The sequence below is a fragment of the Ostrea edulis genome, chromosome 6 (genome assembly GCF_947568905.1).
Source record: "Ostrea edulis chromosome 6, xbOstEdul1.1, whole genome shotgun sequence".
Lineage (NCBI taxonomy): Eukaryota > Metazoa > Mollusca > Bivalvia > Ostreida > Ostreidae > Ostrea > Ostrea edulis.
In genome coordinates, this window is record NC_079169.1 from 39,754,552 (window position 1) to 39,776,900 (window position 22,349).

At 33.6% G+C, this 22,349-nt stretch overlaps 1 protein-coding gene and 1 long non-coding RNA gene across 2 annotated transcripts in view; one reads left to right on the top strand and one right to left on the bottom strand.

Annotated features, from left to right (window-relative positions):
- Window positions 1–788: 788 nt before the first annotated feature.
- The window catches only part of LOC125646538 (fibril-forming collagen alpha chain-like), a 283,991-nt gene continuing 262,430 nt past the window's right edge, over window positions 789–22,349 (top strand). The window contains exons 1-2 of the mRNA XM_048872886.2: window positions 789–1,166; window positions 13,550–13,672. Of these exons, the coding sequence (XP_048728843.1) occupies window positions 1,085–1,166; window positions 13,550–13,672 (205 nt within the window). The 5' untranslated portion in view covers window positions 789–1,084. The remainder of the gene's footprint in view (window positions 1,167–13,549; window positions 13,673–22,349) is intronic.
- LOC125646557 (uncharacterized) lies at window positions 14,746–19,207 on the bottom strand. The gene is made up of 2 exons (XR_007359751.2): window positions 19,036–19,207; window positions 14,746–17,356 (listed from the first exon to the last, which is right to left on the bottom strand). It is a non-coding gene; the product is annotated as an uncharacterized LOC125646557 (long non-coding RNA).

The following is a 22,349-nucleotide window of genomic DNA, read 5'->3' on the forward strand; positions in this document are numbered from 1 at the left end:
ACGGCCATTGAATAGTGAAAGTTCTTTCGCGTGTCACACCTACTGTGACACGGGACATCCGTTTTTAAGTTCATCTCCGAAGAACAGTGACATTCACACCTGATGCCGAATGTTTAGCGATGGAACTGTCACTACCTGTTTTAACGCTTAGGTCTGTCACGGCCGGGATTCGAACCCCGACCTTTCGCATCCCATGCGTGGACCAAAGTAAGCAGTAAATTTCCCAAGGATCATATCGATATAGAATAGCAATATCATATCATAAACTATAAGTAATTACATTGCTTGCTCTTTGCTCTATTGTATGAACATCAGAACATTAATTGTTATTTGAATGAAGGAAAGAGATATGAAATTGGTTGAAATGGAAGGTGCCAAATTCATACGACTTTTTTTGTTTTTCACTTGTTTTATACACTGCCTACCATGCGTAATGTGAACCTGATATAATCCCCATTTGACATGCTGCGACATCTACAATGTAAGTGTGCAATAGAACAACTCCGTGGTTCGGATTTGGAATGTTGTTTCGTGTAATTGGTGCTGGATTTCTAAAAGTCTCACTGTTCCACGTTTTACAATGTACCGTTCATTTGTTGAGAGTTTGATGTAAGCGATATATAGGGTACGACACACACATACACAGACAGATTTATATTTTGAAAGTTCCCCCTATACTACACTTGATTTAATACTTGCTTATATTGCAGTTTCGCTATCTCGATTAGACATCTGTGGTCATCCAAAATATACCGATATGTGTTCTTCACCGAACTCTGTTTCTTTTGAAAACTCACGTATGCTGTACACATAAAACTGTCTGATATAAATTTTACCATTTACATACCGATGTAATGTTTGAAACGGACAAGTGTGGTTATGCTACACATGTGCTGGTTTTGTTCTGATCTCATGAACAGGTTGAAACGCTAACTATGATTGGTTGAGTTTCTTCTACGCTGCAGAACATTGGAAAATGTGTTAGTTCACTAAAAATGCTGGGTACGAGTTAGTGAATTCGTTTAAAAATATTGAAACAATATCAGAACATTAACAATATTCTCAAATGAGGTGATATCTAATCATGAATAGTGGACGAATTATGTGGACAATTTGCATACCATTCCTCCTTAGTATATATACATTGTCGGGTCAAGAAATCTCTGGTAAGTGGCTACTGAATAGCTCCAAATTGCAAAGTATATTAATTATGTTTTTCTGCGAGTAAAAGATGTACGAGTCATACGAAGAATGTGTGCAAAATGTTATTTTTTTAAAAACTGATTATTGAACATGGTATATAACAGCCGTGCAGAACAGCCGGGCAGTGATAAAACGGAGAATGTACTTTTTGAGGGGGCATATTAAACACATGTGTAAAATACTCCTACGGATATAGATCAATAGAATACACAAGTTTTGAATAAAAGCGATCTTTTCCTACCAGGCATTATAAACAGTAAGGTGTCATACTATGTTTTCTTTTTTACACAAGTGCATTCATTGTCAAAGATTTGTTTGCATATCAGTGGAAAAATACCAATGAAAAGTGAAAATTAACGAACAATGATCAATCTCATCAATCCCATAAAGAATGAAAAGAATTAAGAATAGGACAAACACGTTAATGTTCGGTGAATGTTAGCCGTGGATTTTATAATATTCCATCTTTAACAAAGGGGTATTATGTTCTCAAATGACTATGCATACATCAGTACAGTTTCATTACACATAGGTTAGGTTTTTGATATATCTTTTTTACTTGTTTAAATGTGTTTGTACCACCCCATTCATTTGTACAGTTCATCGTGTTTCCCCTACACTCTGGTGTTACGTGGCAAGATATTTCTTCATGTAGAAATTTCAATTGCAAACATTAGAAATTCTAATAATTGCTCCACTCTGATAGTTTAGTTTTTCTGATTTTAATGACAAAAATGTAACACACACACACACACACACACACACACACACACACTTAATACTTATCAATAATGGTGGTCTGAAATTGACAGCGATGGGGATATTGAGTAAACACTCGTGAAAGGAATTCTCATATCTCCAAATATTTCTTTATATATCGTATATAATCTCACATAATGGGTTTTATTAGTAAAAGCATTGGATATCCACCTTACCTCTCATAATTAAGCGAACAAACTGGGGGTGGGGGGTCAAAAAGCGCAAGAAATATGCACTATGAAATCATTTTGATCGTGGCGATATAAATATGAATAATGTTCCGAAATTAGTATATTCGAAATTTCTCCACAAATAAACTAGTTTTTCGAAAATGTAGTTGAATATTAAATCTCATTCATAAACAATTTATGCCTTGCATCGCTATATTTCAAAACTGTAATGACAAGTTTGCATATCGATACCACTAACGATTGCTAATGCTCTTGTCAAGCAGGTTGTTGAGATTTGTTTTTCATACATTTAATCAATATTTACATTTCTTGGTCAGTGAAGTGATTAAAATTTTATAAACATATAGTAATGATCAGCATAAAAAAAGTAGCCGCCTCAGTAAATTCTATATATATCACCTACTTATAGACTGAAGACTAGTTCAGAGATGAGATATTAATTAGAACGAGTTCACTCCGAATCTTCTCTTTTGAATAATATGATATGTGCATATTTACAGTAATCCAGGCCTTATAATAGATTACAGCACTTGTCTGTATTTAGCTATTCTGTAAAATACGAACAGCAACAATTATATTTGTATACAATGGTATTATGAATAATTTTGTTCAATAGATTCTCTGGAATATGTTTATATATGTAACAACATCGGTATAAACTGTGCAGATTTAGACGGGGACCCCTTTCCCCTTTTTGTATCCAAAAATAAAAATAGTAGCAGAACAACAAAATCATAAGATTTGAAATTATACATGTACATACATATGTACAAACAAGTGTATAAAGATAAAGAAATCCATTATTTGCTGTTATTTTTCTATTTTACGATGCCATTCAATGTATAACGACCATATTTCATATCTAGTAAATGGATGGTGGGATTTTCGTAATCATTGTATCATTTTGAAGGGTTCATCAAATAAAAATAATCCACCATAGGAATTTTCAAAATTTTGTTACTGCTATTGGAAGAACATGTTTTATTAAAATATTTTCAGAAAAAAACATATTTTCATCTCTTGATAGAAAGAGACATATTGTTTCTCTTTATGAAAATATGAACTAAAATTACTCATTTACCGCATACATTTTTAGAAAATTATATTTTTATTATTATTACAAAGAACAGATAACACTTTTTAAAAAAGTCTCAAGTGCAAAAACGTCAGCTTCTAATCATTTACCAGTCATGAAAATGTTCATCATTATTCAACAATAAACATTAACGTATATTTCAATATTAATCCTTCAAAATAGTCCATTATTATCTTTTTGTTATACATTGAATACTTTAAGTATAAAAATAGCTAGAATAACCCATAAAATTAACCCCAAAAGCCTCAAAACTATCGGGTCCCCTTTGGGCAAATCTTAGATACGACTATGGTACATATTTAAATTAAATGTGGTTTCTACAATATTTGCCCGATCAGTGGTTGGCTTGGGGTAATTTATGTCGTGGAGTCATGGAGTGGAGTCTCTGTGCTTCATAACTTTATTATCCCCCAACTGCCACTCTTTATTATAGAGTAATGTACCTCAACACCCTTATCCGGTACAAATAGGTGTGCTGGAATTTGGTTCAATCTGTTTGCTCTACTTTAGTTGCACACACATCTGTCAAAGCCCCTTCATCCCCTTAGGTGGGAGGAAAATTTTCCTGTCACAAGCGCCAAGAATGAGGTCAAATTTATGACCTGCAATGTCAGATAATCACTTCATCATTTTAACACTGTGTAATGCATGGCCTTGGCAATGGCATTTCCTATTCATGTGTTTTTATAAAAATAGCTGAGTATTTTTTTTGTGAATTATAGATTGATATAACATATCAATATTATTGATAAATTGACAGAAGTAAATCTAGTAGTTTATTGGGTAGCACATGAGACAGATTAAAATGGAAGGGGTTTAGCCTCTCTCCACAGCAGTGTAAGAGGGGCTAAGACATTACATGAATTTTTTTTTTTGTCTTATTTGTTTGGCTAGTTATGCTGCATGATTATCATGGCCATAATTCAAGTGCAATTATTCTATGCAATTCCTATTCATGTGTTTTTATTGAAATAGCTGAGTAGTTTTTTTTATGAATTATAGATTGATATAACATATCAATATCATTGATAAATTGACAGAAGTAAATCTAGTAGTTTATTGGGTAGCACATGAGACAGATTAAAATGGAAGGGTTTTAGCCTCTCTCCACAGCAGTGTAAGAGGGGCTAAGACATTACATGATTTTTTTTTTATTTATCTTATTTGTTTGGCTAGTTATGCTGCATGATTATCAAGTACAATTATTCTATGCAAATAGTCAAATTACGCTAATACTATATTACTTACTGGTCAAGAGTTGCAAAATCATGGTCAGTTTCTTCCTTCAGTAATGCATGTTCTTTTATTTTATTTGTAAGCATTTCTATCAAAGACCTGTGTTGTGGTTTGTAAATGTTTATTATATATATGATAAGCATAAATGTTATTCATTGACTCCACTCCATGACTTCACAACTCCACTCCACTCCACTCCATAAATTACCCCAAGCCTCGGTGGTTTTGGATTTAACCCGCATCTGCTTCATTCATATTTTCAAACCAACTCCAACGAAGAAGAAATTCGTTTATGTACACAATCGAGCATAAACACCAATGTTATTCACTATCAATTCCATTTATTTTATTAATAGCAATCATTACAACCATTAGAAGATTTGAACCTTCGAAATGAATGATGGTGTGGATTTTCCATTAATTCATGTAAAATTCCTGATTGGGGGTATCACAATGTTTTTAAAAACTAATCAAGTGAATCACACAACTCCCACTATCATGTTTGCTGTAATAGCGTATTGGTTTACAATAATCCACTAGAGGGATATATGCTTAACATGAAAGGTGAAGATAACGAACAGTGATCAAATTCATAAATCCCATAAGTAATAAAAATAGATAGTTGGGCAAACACGGACCCCTGGACACACCAGAGGTGGGGTCAGGTGCCTAGGAGGAGTAAACATCCCCTGTCGACTTGTAGCTGTTTAATAAGGTTTATCATTGTCATCCGTCTCTTCCGGAGGTCACCGGAAGTGAACAAAAGAAACGTCAAATTTCAAAGTTATACCTTTGAAACAAAATTTGCACAGATTAATCAGGTCTATTTTGGCGTTTCAAAAAATGTTAGACTTACCGGAAGTTTAACCAGCAACTTCCGGTTTTTAGAGAAAATCCTCGAAAAATTGGTTTTTCTTTGTCCTCTTATTTCTCGCGTATAAGTCGAGGTTTTTTAAATACGACTTTCGCATATATTATATACATTATTCATCTCTATAGTACAATGAAATGCTTTTTCAATATTCACTTCCGCTCAGGAGATATGTCCAATTTCCGGTTTTTTACGAGATTTTTTGCAGACTTTTTTTTATAAACGATTAAAGATTCAATCGATCATGAATCTTTGAGAGATAAACAATGCTGACATGTATATGTAGATCTGATCTATGTTTTCAAATTTTGTTGTCGTCACTTCCGTCGTCCACCGGTAGTATTTGAAAATATGCATTTTTCATTTTTTTTTTATACTTTTTTTCATTTCTAAATGTTCATGATTGAGTCTAACAAAGTGTTTCAAATCATACCATTTCCACCGGAAGTAGATTCTTCCAAACCGGAAGTTGTTCCAAACATGAGCATTTTTATTTGACACTCTCAAGAATGATTCCTGAAAGATCAATGTTGAATTTTAAGTCGTTTTATGGATTTCCGATGTACGGAAACTGAATGAAATTGAACTGGAAGTTATCGAAAACTGATAAATTCCATATCTTACGTGTTTTTCGTTCTCTGTTTTATGAAAAATATGTGTCCATTGGTTTCATCTATACTCGTTTTTTTACGAATCGAATTGTCCCAGTGAAGATCTTATCTTATCCCAATCAATATCTTCTCTCGTCAGAAATCGGACGGAAGACCTATTCGTTGCTCGGAACGAGATCTCTTCTAGTTATACATATCTTGACTCAGTCAGAGTGTTTTAGTCGTGTTTGTTCCTGTATACATGTATTTTCTTTTCAAATTATCTCAAATATACAACTGTACATGTAATGTCAACTTCTCAATCATCTAACATTTCAGTCATGTAATCTCAATAAAGCTTTATCAAACTCTCAAAATTTCCCATACATGTATACTCAAATAATTTCTATTCTAACCTTTAAAATAGTTCTCATGTTTATAGATTCTTAAATAGTTCTAATATGTTCAAATATTTCTCATATTGTTCTCTAATTTGTTCAATAATTTTCATTGCTAAAATATCTTGTTAGAGAGAAACCTCAAAACTGATAAAACATAAATAATCTTAAATCTAAATGTAATGGAACGTTCAAGTTCTCAAGATATTTCGACTCAAATTATACTGTATTTTAATTGTGTGTGTTCCAGACTTCCTGCATTTTTATCTTCTTTTCTTTCATTTCTAAATAATTTGTTATTCTTATTTTCAAATAGTATTAATCAAGTTCTTAAACATGTGTTCAAAGTACTATCATATATTGTGACATTCAATAATTTTCCGAAATCTTGGAATTCTCAATCACTAATTCTCAAACTAATAGAATGTTGGAGTTATCAAAAAGATATTTCGAGTTGAGGTCAGGAAGGATGTAAAAATCAAAACGAATCAGCAAAATTAGAAAAAATTCTACTAATTACAGGAAGAATAGTTTTTAGCATCGAGAGAATCTGTTTATATGGAAACAATTTAGGAACCGCTTCATTTCAGGTGAAAACCAACATAAATAAAAACAATGCATTAAGTGAACAAGATTTAGACTCTAAACTATCTTAAATACATTTTTCTGGTAAAAGTACGACACAAGAAACACTCTAAATTACAAAATACCTGTATGTAAACATCAAATCTATAAAAATTCATGTGTACCAGCTGCTATAAATGAGTGGATTTCCCCTCCTGTTGAAATCAAATGAAGTGAATCTTTGAAGATCTTAGGAATATATCTAAGAAAAAGAAAGAAACAACGACCTGTAATTTCATCCTTGGTCAAAGCAATTATCTTACCATTGTTGGCCGATTGATTCCCTATTGATTTGAATTGTCCACACACCTACATGAAACATCTTTATCTTCTGCTGAAGGAAACTCTCGCTTTAAAGCGTAATGTGTACTAAGATGTCGAAATTCACGAGGTGTTACAAAATATTCCACATATAGACTTGAGATATCATTGATGTTCTCAATCAAATAAACAAACCAATAAACAAATCATAGCTATCGTACTAAGACCAACGGAAATTAATTTCAATATGAATTACTCCTGTTACAAAGAAATTGAAAATTAACAAAATTAAGTTTTGGAACACGAAATCTCCTCATTCAAACAATTTAGAATTGCCCGTGGAAAATAGATCTTTATGGTTTAGATAATCAATATTTTAATAGCATTTTGCAAGAAAATGTACTGTACATTATATTCAGAGAATACAATTTTATACTCTGTGTAATACGGAGGGCTTTCAAAGGCCGACACAGAAACCGCAATTTCAAAGGCACCGGTGTTATAGAGCCAGACTCCCCTACCCCCATAGGGAGACTTCCACCCGGAAGTCTGGCTCTTGAGTGAGCCTTCCCCCTGCGGAAGTATGGCTCTAGATCGATCCTTCCCCCCGGAAGTCTGGCTCTAGAGTGAGCCGTCCCCCGGTAGTCTCGCTGTAGAGTGACCCCCCCCCCCCCCCACAGCAGACTTGCTCTAGAATAAACCTTACCCCCAGGGGGAAGACTCACTCTAGAGCCATACAACCCTTTTGAAGTCTCGCTCTAGAGGGACACCCCCGCTTTCATCCCCTACTGCGCAAACTATGAAATAAATTTTAGTTTATCGGACAGGGAATTACCTACCTACCTACCTCCTACCTACCTACAAGTGTACCCACCTACCTGAAAATGTACAAGTTTAAAAGCATAACCGATATTTGTACGCAGATGAGAAGAAACATAAATTCAAAATTTCCTTATTTTATTTTTCAAACTTCTAAACGTAACCAAGGCATAGGTATTGTGTGGGACAAAGTTCAAGGTCTATGGATCAAACAAAATGACTTATTAATTCCAATGTGTTTTATTCACCGTTTTCTTCTCTTGAGTTTAATGAACGACTGAAGCAAAATCATTTAATGCCCTGGTGAAAAAGGTATTGGTATCTAAACAATCTCCATAAAGTGATAGTAGTTTACCAGGAATAAATGAAGGGGGAAGTCCTACTATCGGGGGGGGGGGGGGTCTAACTCTACAACTAGTGATAGAGTAGGTCTTTCCACGGGAAAGTCTGGCTTTAGAGTGAGACTTCCCCGGGGGTTCTCCTGCTCTAGAGTGAAGGCTTACTCTAAAGCCAGGCTTCCGGGGAAAGGCTCATTCTAGAGCTAGGCTTCCGGGGGGAAGTCTCATTAGGGGGAAGGCTCACTCTACAACACCGGCAATTATGTAAGCTTACGCTTGTACATGTACTTTCTATCCATGGTGTCTCGTGTTTTTAGGGAAATACCTTGGGCCCATATTTTATCTAGATATGAATAAGTACCCAAATGTACGAAATGTACATGTAAATGTTATCTTCCTCAGCTCTAGAAACTTTTCTTGATCACATTAAGAAGTCTTGATATGTTACTCTTACATTTTTTCAATAATCAAATCCACCATGTACAATTCTAATACTTTGAAATCATGTTGAATATTGCATTCAATTGCTTATCTAACCAGCTAAAATTGTAACATTTATCTGGATGAATCATCCAGTACATATGCAGTATTCTTGTTTTTGACAACACCGTTATCTTATGAATATACATGTATATGAATCGAGGAATGTAACTTATATGTATCAGTAATTAGGGATTCTCTTCGTATATACAGCACAAATTGTTATTGAAAATTCTTCAAAAACTATTTACAAACATACACATTTAATTTTTATAATAAAAACAACTCAATTTTTTAAATTCTCCGCCGCTAGGATCCCCGTGTATCGTGTATATACAGGAACGCCCACTGTAGCGGCAGCATAAGGCAGTGGCTATAAATAGCCACCGTTTAAAAACTACATATAAAGGTAAAACATATATACACTACAACTACACCAAATCTACCAACGTATTTACAGCACAGACTGCATGTTTTGTTGTTGTTGTTTTTTTTGGTTCTTAGGCTTGCCGATCAATGCTAAAGATGGAAAGAATTAGGACATATTCTATTCGTTCTGTAACGTGCAAGGGAGGTCACTGCCTGTGAACCCCCGCGGGCTCGTACCCGTGATAGAAACAGATAGCCCTGAGATGCTGCAAATATGTACAATGCGCAGACTTAATCAGTTGTACTGCGCCTATATAGGATCTATTGACTGGTAGCGCACAAGTGCCACGGTTAATGAGTCCGGTAGGTTGTCCGGTAGTACCTACATGGACTTCTGGAGAACTCGTACCCAGGAAAACCCGTACCCAGGAGAACTCGTACCCAGAAATATGGGTACGAGTTCTCCTGGAGAAGTCGTACCCGGGTACGAGTTCTCCAAGAGAAGTCGTACCCATCAATATCTGGTTACGAGTTCTCCTGGAGCAACACTGTCATTTTATCAATTAGAAATGTGGGTACGAGTTCTAAAGAAAAACTTGTCAATTGTATTTTTAAAATCTGGGTACGAGTTCTCCCGGAGAAAAAACTTTCATTTCTGTCATAAAAATCTGGGTACGAGTTCTCCCGGTGAAAAAACATAGTCATTTTATCTGATAAATCTGGGTACGAGTTCTCCTACAGAAAAAACTTTGTAATATCTGTCATAAAAATCTGGATACGAGTTCTCCTGGTAAAAAATTTCGTTATTTTGTCATATAAATCAGGGTACGAGTTCTCCCCCATGTGCCGGAGAATAGAGGTACGCTATAAAAATACTATGTAGCAGGTTTAAAATTGGTGTTCAATTGCAATAATTATACTAATTATCGTCTCCCGCCAAACAGCAATTCAAATCAAAAAACAAAACAACAAACAAGTATGATCATTGTATTTAATTTTTTTATTCAATTGAAAGGCATGTTCATTTATGTATAATGTATGAAATCCTCGATTTTTTCAAGGAGAAATTGTACCCAAATTCCAATACCTAAAATGTTACAATTTTTAATGATATAAACTCGTATCAAAATTTTGATTACCATATATTGACAATTTTCTCCAGGAAAACTCTTACCAGAATTTATATGACAATAAAGACATAGTTTTTCTCCATGAGAATCCATTTAATAAAATGATTAAGGTTTTTTTTTTCCGGGAGAACTCGTACCTAGATTTTCATAACAATTTATTTTTCTCCAGGAGAATTCGTACCCAGATTTTTATAGTACAATTGACAAGTTTTTCTTTAGAATAACTCGTACCCACATTTCTATTTGATAAAATGACGAATTTTTTCTCCAGGAGAACTCGTACCCAGATATTGATGGGTACGACTTCTCTTGGAGAACTCGTACCGAAATTTCTGGGTACGAGTTCTCCTGGGTACGAGTTTTCCTGATACCCCTACATGTACCCTACCTCAAAACATCAGCGAAACCTTCGATTTTCATGAATATTTATGAAATGACACAATGAATTTTTTTACCAGTCAGTCACAATAACAGACTTCCGATAATTTAATGTAGTAACATTTGATGTAGTGTAAACGTGACTTGCGACGATGGGGAAAGTCTAATATTCGATTTCCTAGGCTTCTTATTCTTTGTTTTTGTTTTTAGTTGGTCCACATTGTTTATTATTTCATATAAAATTGATTGAATAAGTTAGAAACAGTTGATAATATAAATATTTGGGAATAATGTTTATTTATAATGGTAATTTCATGAAAAATGCAAAGAATCTTGCTAAAGCGGGGGGGGGGGGGGGTGCTCTTGGGAAAATTATATCCACAATTCATACAAATGAAGACTTTAAATTTAGGGCTTATGAGAAATCATTTTACTCCTGTGTAATACCTGTCTTGGACTATGCATTTCGTGTGTTGGGTTTAAGAAATTTCAATTAATAGATAATATTCAAAACAGGGGTATTCGGTATTTCATTGGGGTACATCGTTTTGCACCTACATTGGCTGTTTACGGAGACACTGGATGGATAACCAGTCAATACAGACGTTGTATAAATGTTATCCGATATTGGAATAGACTTTTGTCCTTTGACAAGGAGCGTATTACAAGAAATATATTTGAATTTAATTACAATAGATGTAGAAACAATTGGTGCAGTGATATGAAAGAAATATTTCATAATTTCGAGTTAGAATATTATTTTGAGTCAAAGCTAATGGTAGATATATATATGGTTCAAACAAAAATACACTTTTATTATTCAAACCTTTGGGGCAGTGAAATGTTCAATATTCCCAAATTGCATACTTATGTATCTACGGAAGCCCATTTAGGACCTATCAAAAAATACGAATTACAGATTTAATTTGTTATTTCAAACTTTTAAATTCGTTATAACGGATTAAATTTGTTATAACTTTGTTATAACAAATTTCAAAATTTATATTAACAAATTAAATTTGAAAACACGAATTTAAGAAATGGTTATATCAAATTGTCAAATTCGATATAACGATTTATAGAATCGTTAACATCAAATTAGTAAATAATTCGTGATAAAGAATTGCAGAATTATTAAGAATATAATAAATAATTTGAAATTATAGACTTTTCAATTCATTAAATCAGATTTTGATTCATTAAAACAAATTAATACAATTTGTTAAAACGAGTAGTTGATAAAATGTAGTCGGATGGACATGTCGCAAGATCAGGCACCTGATCCCACCTCTGGTATATTTACGGGTCCGTGTTTGCCCAACTCTTAATTTTGTATTCTTTATAGGAGTTATGAAATTGATGGCTGTTCGTAATCTTCACCTTTTCATCAGTACAAGTTTTTAAAAATTTGTTATAACGAATTATGCAATTTGATAAAACGAATTTCGGAATTCGTTATTTCAAATTGAATTCGTATATTTCAAATTTTGAAATCCGTTATTACGAAGTTTATAAATTCATTATAACGAATTTAATCCGTTAAAACGAATTTTAATGTTTGAAATAACGAATTAAAATCGAAATAACGAATTCTGAAATTCGTGATTTCAAATTAGAAATATGTTTTTGATAGGTCCTAAATGGGCTTCGGTATGTATCTTTTAACGACTTTTGGTAGGGAAAATTATGTAATACTGGATATGCCTAAATATTTACGTTCAGTCTTGGCGCAATTTAGATGTGGACTTTTACCATTACGAATATAGATTGGTAAATATCATGGAGAATCTGTTGAAGAACGAATTTGTAACCTTTGTTCCAAAAATAGTGTAGAAGACGAATTTCATTTTCTACGAATATCGATCAAATTTTTTTGAAAACACTGGATTTAACCAAATGTTAATAGGGTCAGATAAGGATATATTATGCATGATAATTTCAAGTTATCCTCGCCAGGTTGCAAAGTATTTGTATTCTAGACAGTCAGTTATTTTCAAAAATTGAGAATGTAAATTATGTGTGTCTACATACATATGGTTACACGTATATACTTTTCCCAATATCTCATAAAACACACTGATGAACTTGGTACTGCAGGAATTTACTTAGAACATATATGTATTTCTAATGTGTATATTTTCATGTATTTTTCCTTTATTTCTTAACGCTGTGCTTCTTTTTTTCTTTATGTAAGTGCATTTGAGTTTTGTGTTTAAAGTGGCATATAGGCCCGATGGGCCGGGTGTTTGATTTATTTTTATACCCCGGTACTGTCTGTTAACATAATGTCTGTGAATATACACATGTCACTATAAATAAATAAACTACTAAACTAAATATGTTGTACGGTGTGACCGTTGAGACGAGCGAAGCCCATTAACATCCTGCAACACGACTTTTATCCGCGGCTTCATTTAACGCGGGAAATATAACGCGCTTGATGTAAACAGTCACAAATTGTGACGTCATATTAGCTGCAATGTTTTTTTCTTCTTCTCTCGAACCAAGCAAAAACAAAATGTTTGAAGCTATGAGAAAGCTTGTATGGAATTTAAAAACGTTTATGGTACTTTCTAAACAATCTAATTATTTTAATTACGGGTTTGTCAATGAGGTATACCGCAGTGACGGCGACATTTTTTCGGAAGCATTATGGGTGATACTCATCTTTTTTCGGCTGATGAAGAGCAAATCACGTGACTCATATGTGTAATCATTGGAGCGAGCTCGTCGCGTCGCTTCGCGACGCGAGCTTCGCTCGCTATTACTACACTATGAAAATCAAATTGATTTCTTTATGATCTAGAAACCCATGGAACAAGATGCACATATGAGGGAGATATTTTGCTTCCCACGCCATGTGAAACGTGTAAGTGTGTGAATGGACTATATGAATGCACAGTTGAAGACGGATGTGATGTGGATTTAAGTAAGTATCAATTATATTTGCATGGTTACATCTTAATTCAAATATTTGGAGAACTGGATATCAATATTGTGTTGTCAAAATGTTCTTCATTTCGAAAGTTAAGAATGTTTATTAATCATATAATTAGCCCAAAAGCTCATTTCACGAAAATTTGAACAATTTCGCAATATACGTCAAAATTTCAATACTGTAAAATATATTGTCAAATCAACTTCATGTGAAATATCGAAGTAGTTTTTCATAAACACATCCTTTCGACGATTGGGCTTTTAAGAAATGAAGCAAGGAAAAAAGCAGGCGAAATAAATCCATACAAAAATTGTAAGTAAAAGCTGTACAAATAATTCATCGCTAAATATCCATGGGAACAGCACATGTGGATATAAAGGGATCTCAGTGTCACATTTATAGTTTTACATCTTTTTTTCAAAGCTAGTTTGAATTTCTGATACTTATGCATTGGTAACTTGTCCTTTGTCTATCTTTAGAATTTGCTTTGCAATGCATCTGCAGCTTTTATCAGATTTTATGTACGATTTACACAAGGAAGATAACCAACGGAAACACAATTGTGTATAGTGATTTTGTATCTTGGTGAACAATTAAGTACTAATGAAAGAAATTCGCAATTCTTTTTAAGTGCATCCACTTCTACATTTAAAATAAGATTTACATAGACTTTGACAGAGATAATTAAATAGCATTAGTACATCGACAACGAGAGATACACGAACTCCAAAACGTAAGCAGCTTACACGTGGGAAAAATCACTATAGTGTTTTTGTTTAAGCACTTGTCCCTGTCATGTAAAATCAACAGACTACACCTGTTGTGAAACCCGTTTAGTGCAGCATGGCTACTTCTCCTCGAACCAGCACATCAACACCATTTGCAGAAAGGCCAGTAACACCACGGCATTCCTTATGCACAACTTGTCATCTTGCCCTAGGAACCTCAAGACCACTAGTCACAACACCTCCGTGCGACCAAAGCTAGAGCACTCGTCAATTGTGTGGGACCCCCATACCCTGGCCAACATACATACACAAAAAGTGGATAGTGTCCAACGTAAAGCAGCATGTTTGTCACCGGCAACTACTACTACCGACAACGTGATTTCTATGCTTGACAACTCCAAAGACAGCGTGGCTTCTCTGCTTGACAAGCTTGGATGGGAGAGCTTGCAGATTCGTAGACAACGTGCCAAATTCACCATGCTGCATTGTATCTGATAGTCATTGACTAGTCACCCCATCTCCAGCATCTCTGGGCCCGCTACCAGAGGACACCAACAATGGTTCAGGGTTACTTATTGCATAACATCCGCATACAAGGAATCTTTTTTCCCACCCACCTTTCGGATGTGGAACCCCCTTCCAGACAATAAGGAGACAGGCTCCCTGAAGATGAAGATCTTCAAGGAGAGGACCCAGGCCATCTACCCCAAGCAACCATAGACATTATTGTCTCTTTTTATCATTTTTAACTGAAGGGGGACATTTTAAACAAAGTGTGAAGATGCTGTCTGAGCGACCCTTCACTAATAGGAAGAAGAAGCATCCATGCAAGCCTCAATCGTCTTTGAAAAATTCTATTTTTCAAAAATAGAAAGAACGTGTTGCACATCTCATGTTAATTTCCCTAAAGTATTAATGAAAGATCGATAAAATTAAGATATTCAAATGTATAATAAAAAAAATGGAGCTTATTTGTTGATTCAAACATTTTTGAAAATAAGTTTAAAAGACGTGTATTGACAAAAATTAGCCAAAATAATTCGAGTTTAAATCAAGCAATAAGCCATTTGTATGATTTTTAGCGTTAAGAGCCATTCTCTGTAACCACTTAAACATTTATATAAGGGGTCCGGCACGCACTGTCACCGATTTTTTTCAAATTTGGCACATCGACTTCATCTGGCATAAGTAATGTAAAACCATCATAATTTGGTTGCTATGCAACTCTGTTGCCATGGTAACACGTGCATGCCATTCAGGTCACAAAAGAGTCAATTTTCGCATGAAAAATGACATTTTTCATTCAACTATACTGGATTAACCAGTATTAAAAATGACATTTTTCATTCAACTATACTGGATTAACCTGTTTGAGTTCTTATTTAATCATTATCAAATGATACTATATAGCATTTTTATTATTTAGTTTGATATTTAGTTAAAGGTTTGAATAATTCTGTTATATTTTCATTCTGTCTGGAAAAGAGAGTTGTTTGATACATTCTGAAAAAGCTAATTTAGAGGAAAATTTGAATGATGAATAAAAATTCCCGCATTCAGCTTGAAATCTATAAATGCTTGTACAGCATACATTAGATATAGTACTATCATATAACAATGAGACATGTTTGGGAATCTACCATCTAAGCTGTGTTTCCACGGAAACAAAATCATGCATTTCGTCATGATATGACAGTAGAGATGCATTTTTCAAAGTAATTCAAAATACAATTTTCTATGTATTCAAAGTATATAATCTTAATAACCGATTGCTACTGATGTTAGATTTTAAATTTTAACAAGTGTAATATAAGAATTCAATTTGGTTGCCATGGAAACGAAAATTGCTATTTCTTTTCAAATTCGAAATCCATGCTAAATAATTTTTTAGACCAAAAAAAAAATGCTTTTATAGACAGATTCAACTGAAGTCAATGTTATAGTTGATAAAATATTAATACTGATAGATAATTCATATTACATTGTTGCTATGGTAACAAAATATCATAAAACAGGAAACTTGATGTTCACATTCTTTTCAAGTAAATCTCATTTTGTTATACATCATGCATGTTCTTCAATCATAAACACTCTTAATTTGTAACAGATAATTAAATCAATGCATAGTTTTGTTTTTTTTTTTCTTTCTTTTTTCTTCAAATGTGCATGATTTCTATTTGTGTATTGTACATATATCACAAATTGCAAATGTATATCTTAAGAATTCATCAAAATAACTACCATATCTAGAAAATGCATATCGTGACCTTGGCATTTGATTAAAAACAATTGAGGGCCTCTGTTTTCTAGAGTCTGGACGTTCATCATGGTCACTCGTTTAACGTATCTTTTTAAACATAGGTATGTGAATTATATTTCAACATCATAAGAAGACCTTGCTTGTAACTGTAACATACAAATGATGTTCATATTGAAGTCATTTAGTATGCTGGGAAAGTCAATATCTTTAATATCTGACATCGTTGGAACCCACGGGTTGATTCATTTATTATCATTTGACGTACCGCCGAAGAATTTTTCACTCATATGGAGACGTCACCATTGTCAGTGAGGGTTGCAAAATTTAGGCCTATGCTCGGCGCTTAATTACGGCCTTTGAGCAGTGGGTTCCGATGATGAATATTTCATAATCGTATCCTATTATAAATGGTATACCTTTATTTTAGAATCATATATTACAAAATAGACAAGATAAGCACACACAATCTTTTTTTATTTTCTAATTTTGCGCATATATAGTCATCATGGCTAATCGTCTTCTCAATGGCATAGAGGCAACTAAAATATAATGTGATCTGCTGTCCTGATAGAAATTCTTTCCGGTTAAATGAACCACACCCCATCATATCCTTTGAGGCAACATAAGCATCGAACATACACTGATGCTTCTGACTTGGCCCCCACCAAAATGACAATATGACACTTCCTACAAAATCAATAAATAATATTAATTTTAAGAGAAATACCAAGATGAATATATGCAAGCATATCAAAATCTTCTGTCCCATCTAAAATGTATTACTTGTTCTCCCCATGTCATCTACATCTACTACTACATGTAGTTGTAATATGTATTCCTTAAATTATATGTTTGAATGAAATCTTATTCAAACCCTTTTCTTAAGGTAGGTTATAACTTACTTAAATACATGTATTCTTATCTAGATTTAGTTTCATCTAAACTCTAAGGTGATTATATGACCTCAATTAATCAACACATGGGTTAATTATAATATTCAAAACAGTGAGAATTGTTTTGTGGTATTTTATCACTTGAGGACTTATGCGACGTTTCTCAATAATATATATCAATTTTCATGAATGTGCACTCTGTCTCGTTTCTACAAAAAAAAAAAAAAAAAAATCTTGGGATACGTCTTATTACCATGTCTGTTTTAGAGATAGCATTCTGGTACTCAGTATTTTGATAGTTTCTAATATTGTTGCAATCAAAAGTTATGTATTACATCAGGTTGTATATATAAGGACAGTACAAATATATTTTAGCAAAGAATGGATCAAATCCAGGACCCCTGCATTACAAGATAGGTTATCTAATCGCTAAGCTACCCAGGCCGGTAAAATTTGAATTTATTTCCGAAATCATACGATAGCTTTTTATATCAAGAAGATAGGGAAAATAATATTGCTTGTATGTCCTTAATAAATACTTTTGTTTTGTTAGTGGCATGTGTAAAATGAAAACAAAATAAAGCTGAACAAAAAAGAAAAAAAAAATAGAGTAAATTCCCATGCATAACATGTATAGTCTAAGGTGTATCAGTATTGGTATTTCTACAATATTTCAATTCTGTTTAATTAATTGAATTTATTCATAGAATTGATAATTGTTTTAAAGTATCATCAAAAGTAAAGAATAATTTAAAACATGTGGATGTCTAATAATACTGAATAGTATTATTAGAATTCACTTCTCAGTTGAGTATCTGTACATGTATTCCCCCCCCCCCCCCCCCGAACTAATACAAGTAGAACAGATTAGAGATAAAATTCAATGTTATGACCCATTACTTTATTTCACGAAGGAGAGCTTATTCAATGTTTTGGCATGTATCAATGGGGGGGGGGGGGGGGGGGGGGGGGGGGGGGGGGGGGGGGGGGGGGGGGGTATGCAATGGCTTAATCACAACAGGGCGTCTCTTTTCTTTTATGTATGTATAATAACAAAAGGTCATGCATTTTTCAAATGAATAAATATCTATGATTTTTTTTTTATTCTATTATTTCATTCTATTATAAAACAAATAATGATAACGATTTTGCATTTATTATCTCAATTTCATCCTAGTCATACGATCCCCTACAGAATAAAGTGTGCTGCATTAGGCCTAAGTAGATCTAGGTACTGTAATGTGTGACACCACAGTCTACATTTTGACGTCATATCAATACAACTGAAGCAGTGGCGAGTTGAAGGGTGAATATTTAGCACGCACGCACATCATATGTGCCATGCTATTGGCAGATCTAGAGAAATCCATAATTGTACACAATGTCTATGAAAACATTTGACATCAAATGATTGTGATCAAGTTGATTAATTCTAGGCTTGTGAATGGATTTCAAAGTATATAGAATAATTACCTGTATTACTAGAACGCTGGTACTCGGAGATATGTCTCTCACACCTTCTTCTTTCGTGTGGGTGAGTGGAGAGAATATTTTGAATGCCACATGTCTTCGTCTAAACTTCTGTCAGCATTCAGTAAGACATTATCCCGCCATATCATATGTGTTTCTATGTAATTTTACTGCCTTATCACGATGAAGAGTTTCAAAGGGGAATAACTCTTGGTTACAGAATGCATTTCCCCCCATAAATCATTCACTTCAAATTGTATGAAATAGGCAGATTCCCAAAAGTTTTAGTTTAGATTTATGAAGAACATAGATTAGTTGTTTTAAAAACTTGTGTTACTTTATTTGAGGTGGATGCGAATAAAACTTATTAAGACATAAAAACCATTGAATTTAAACACAATTTTACAGACTTGTTCAATTATAAAAATCACTTAGGATTGTCCATTATTCATTTTTTTTCTTAAATGACAAATATGGGATCTGTTTTATAGTTTAATTTGAAAATTAGAATTTTAAGACTATTCATAATCTTTTATATTCAACTTTTGTGCCAAAACTACCAAATTCTAGAAAATGGCCAAACTTGATAAAATTGTACCTGTTTCCATAGCAACCATGATCACTATCTAATTTTTAAATATATTTTCTTGAATATGTTATATAGATGTTTCATTCAGGTGAGTTTCGTGAAAATCGGTGACTATGCGTGCCGAATTTTTTTAAGTGGTTACAGAGAATGGCTCATAAAAAATGGAGGAATATCCCCGAATTTAAGAAAAACTGCCTCCGTGATACAAAATACATTTAGCATTATTATGGTAGAATTCTCTATGTCCGCCATATTGCTCTGCTTATCCGCCATAGTAGATGAATATTCTATTGTTATATGTATCAGGGTTTGCATGGTATATAGGGGGACGAGATACCACATCAGTGTTTCTGATTTACCTGTGCGGGTAGCTACGACAGGTAACACGTACATCTCCAATACTAAGGTATAGGGCATCACAAAGAAATGAAATCATGTTTTAGAACACCATGCAGTGCTCAAACTTACAATAAAAATATCGTACAGTAGTAAATCATTCTAAAAGTTTGGGATGAATAAATTTAGAATGGCTTTTCTTTACACGAATGTACGTACAGTTGCAGTAAACATGTCAAAATTATACAAAAACGGAAAGAAATATTTCATATACCGGTATTATCTGACGAGAGAGAGAGAGAGAGAGAGAGAGAGAGAGAGCTTTTCAAACCATGATCTTGTTGGCTGATATGTTATTTAATTCTCACTTACTTTTCAATTATTTTTTTTTGTCTTTTATTTAGGGATGTACATAACTACTGCGATGTATACGCAGAATATGGAATAGAATTCAAAATAATGGTCTCCCAGCATGAATAAACTAGTCCATCTTATCATAATTGAAACTCTCTATCCAGAAATACATCATTGCTTGGCTACAAGTTGCCATTGCGATTAGAAATATGTAATTGATGAAATTTTCATATTCAATGTTTGTGAATTTCTTGCACTGTATTCTACCACTTTATATGAAACGAAAATATTTCTTAGTGAAAATAGATATAAAATCCACGATCGTTATGTCATTTCAAAAGAAGGGCATATAACAACACAAAATGTAATAAGGCCGCAAAATGTAATAAACTATTATTATCTTCAATTACTTCAGTTTATGCTAATCTGGTGCTCAATAGATATTGTATATCTATAATGATTTCAGTTATAACATTCTGCGTTGAACTCGACGCAAATTGTACTAAATTGAGTTTATCATATTCTGCATCGTTAACAGGCACATAGAATCAAGGGGAGAGGGACAGGGGGCCTGTTCCCCACCTTTATTAATAATTTTTTATTTGCTATTTTGTAATGCAAATAAAAGATATATTGGGTGACCCCCACTTGATTCCAGCTTGAAATTTCTGATTTAATAGTTTTTTCATTTTTTCCTCCGGTTGCCCCCCCCCCCCTTTTAAAAATGACGATACATCCAGATTACATTTTGCGTTGCTACACATGTATATTAATTGCATGGTGTAAAATTGCACCCCTTACCAAGTTTTGCTTCATTTACACAGTGTAAGGAATGGTTATTCTTAAAGGTAGGAACTTCATTCACGAATATAATACATATATAAAAGCATATATTCAGAAAAATCACATGCATGCATTGATGTGTTTTAATGTTTCTGTAACATGCCATAACGATTACTTTCCAGTCTTGAGCGTAATTTATGCATACATATTTTCGTAGATCTGGCTCAATGGATATATACAGAAAATAGGCATACATGTACCACTGTACATCAAAATTTCAAATTCAAAGTATTCGATAAGATACCAGTATAAGTACATGTATTTATAAATCAGTGAAATTCGTGTTGAGGTTTTATTTGATATGATACAGTGTCAGTATACTATTATGCATAAGTGGCAAAGGGCAAAAGTATAAAATTTATTTGTCAATCACTTTTAAAATATCTTGAATAGTTTAATGCTTGTAAGCTTACACTTGTATCAGTGGTACATTTCCTTTCCTTTTGTGGAATGATATTGTACATAGGACACACACACACACACACACACACACACACACACACACACACACACACACACACACACACACACACACACACACTCTCTCTCTCTCTCTCTCTCTCTCTCTCTCTCTCTCTCTCTCTCTCTCTCTCATCTGTTCAATCAATGACTATGTACATGGAAAGTGACCGTAAATACTTCTGCGATTGTACTATATATTCTTTTATACTCCTGGTATATTCCCTTATACATATATTTGTGTAATCAACTGTTTATTTTGGATTGCTAATGTAATAGCCGTATTTTCATCCAGATGTATATTTCCGATCATAAATCCTATCTTCATATACCTACATATGTACGTTTGTATGTGATCATTTTGAATTATGTACTCAATGTATCCAACCAGATACTTAGTGTATATGTGCGTGTATGATCGGGTTCCTGATTTCTTTAAACTGCAAAAACCCCTGGCCATGAGTCAAGCATACAATACAGGAAAAATATTCGACTTTGATATCTCCCCTGATTGAAGACATCTTCATTGCCACGGGAGAAATGTGTCGCAGTCTGTATAATGTGTTGTTAAGTTCTATCGAGATTCAAATGGAGTATATCATTTTGTTTCGTGGATTAATCAGAATAAAGAGAATTTTAACACTTTCGGTAAGTACATATTTCCGTACCTGCAATAATGTAGCCCTTTCCGATTTTTTTTGAAGAGGGCTACAACTCCTTATGTTCTTCGTAACGG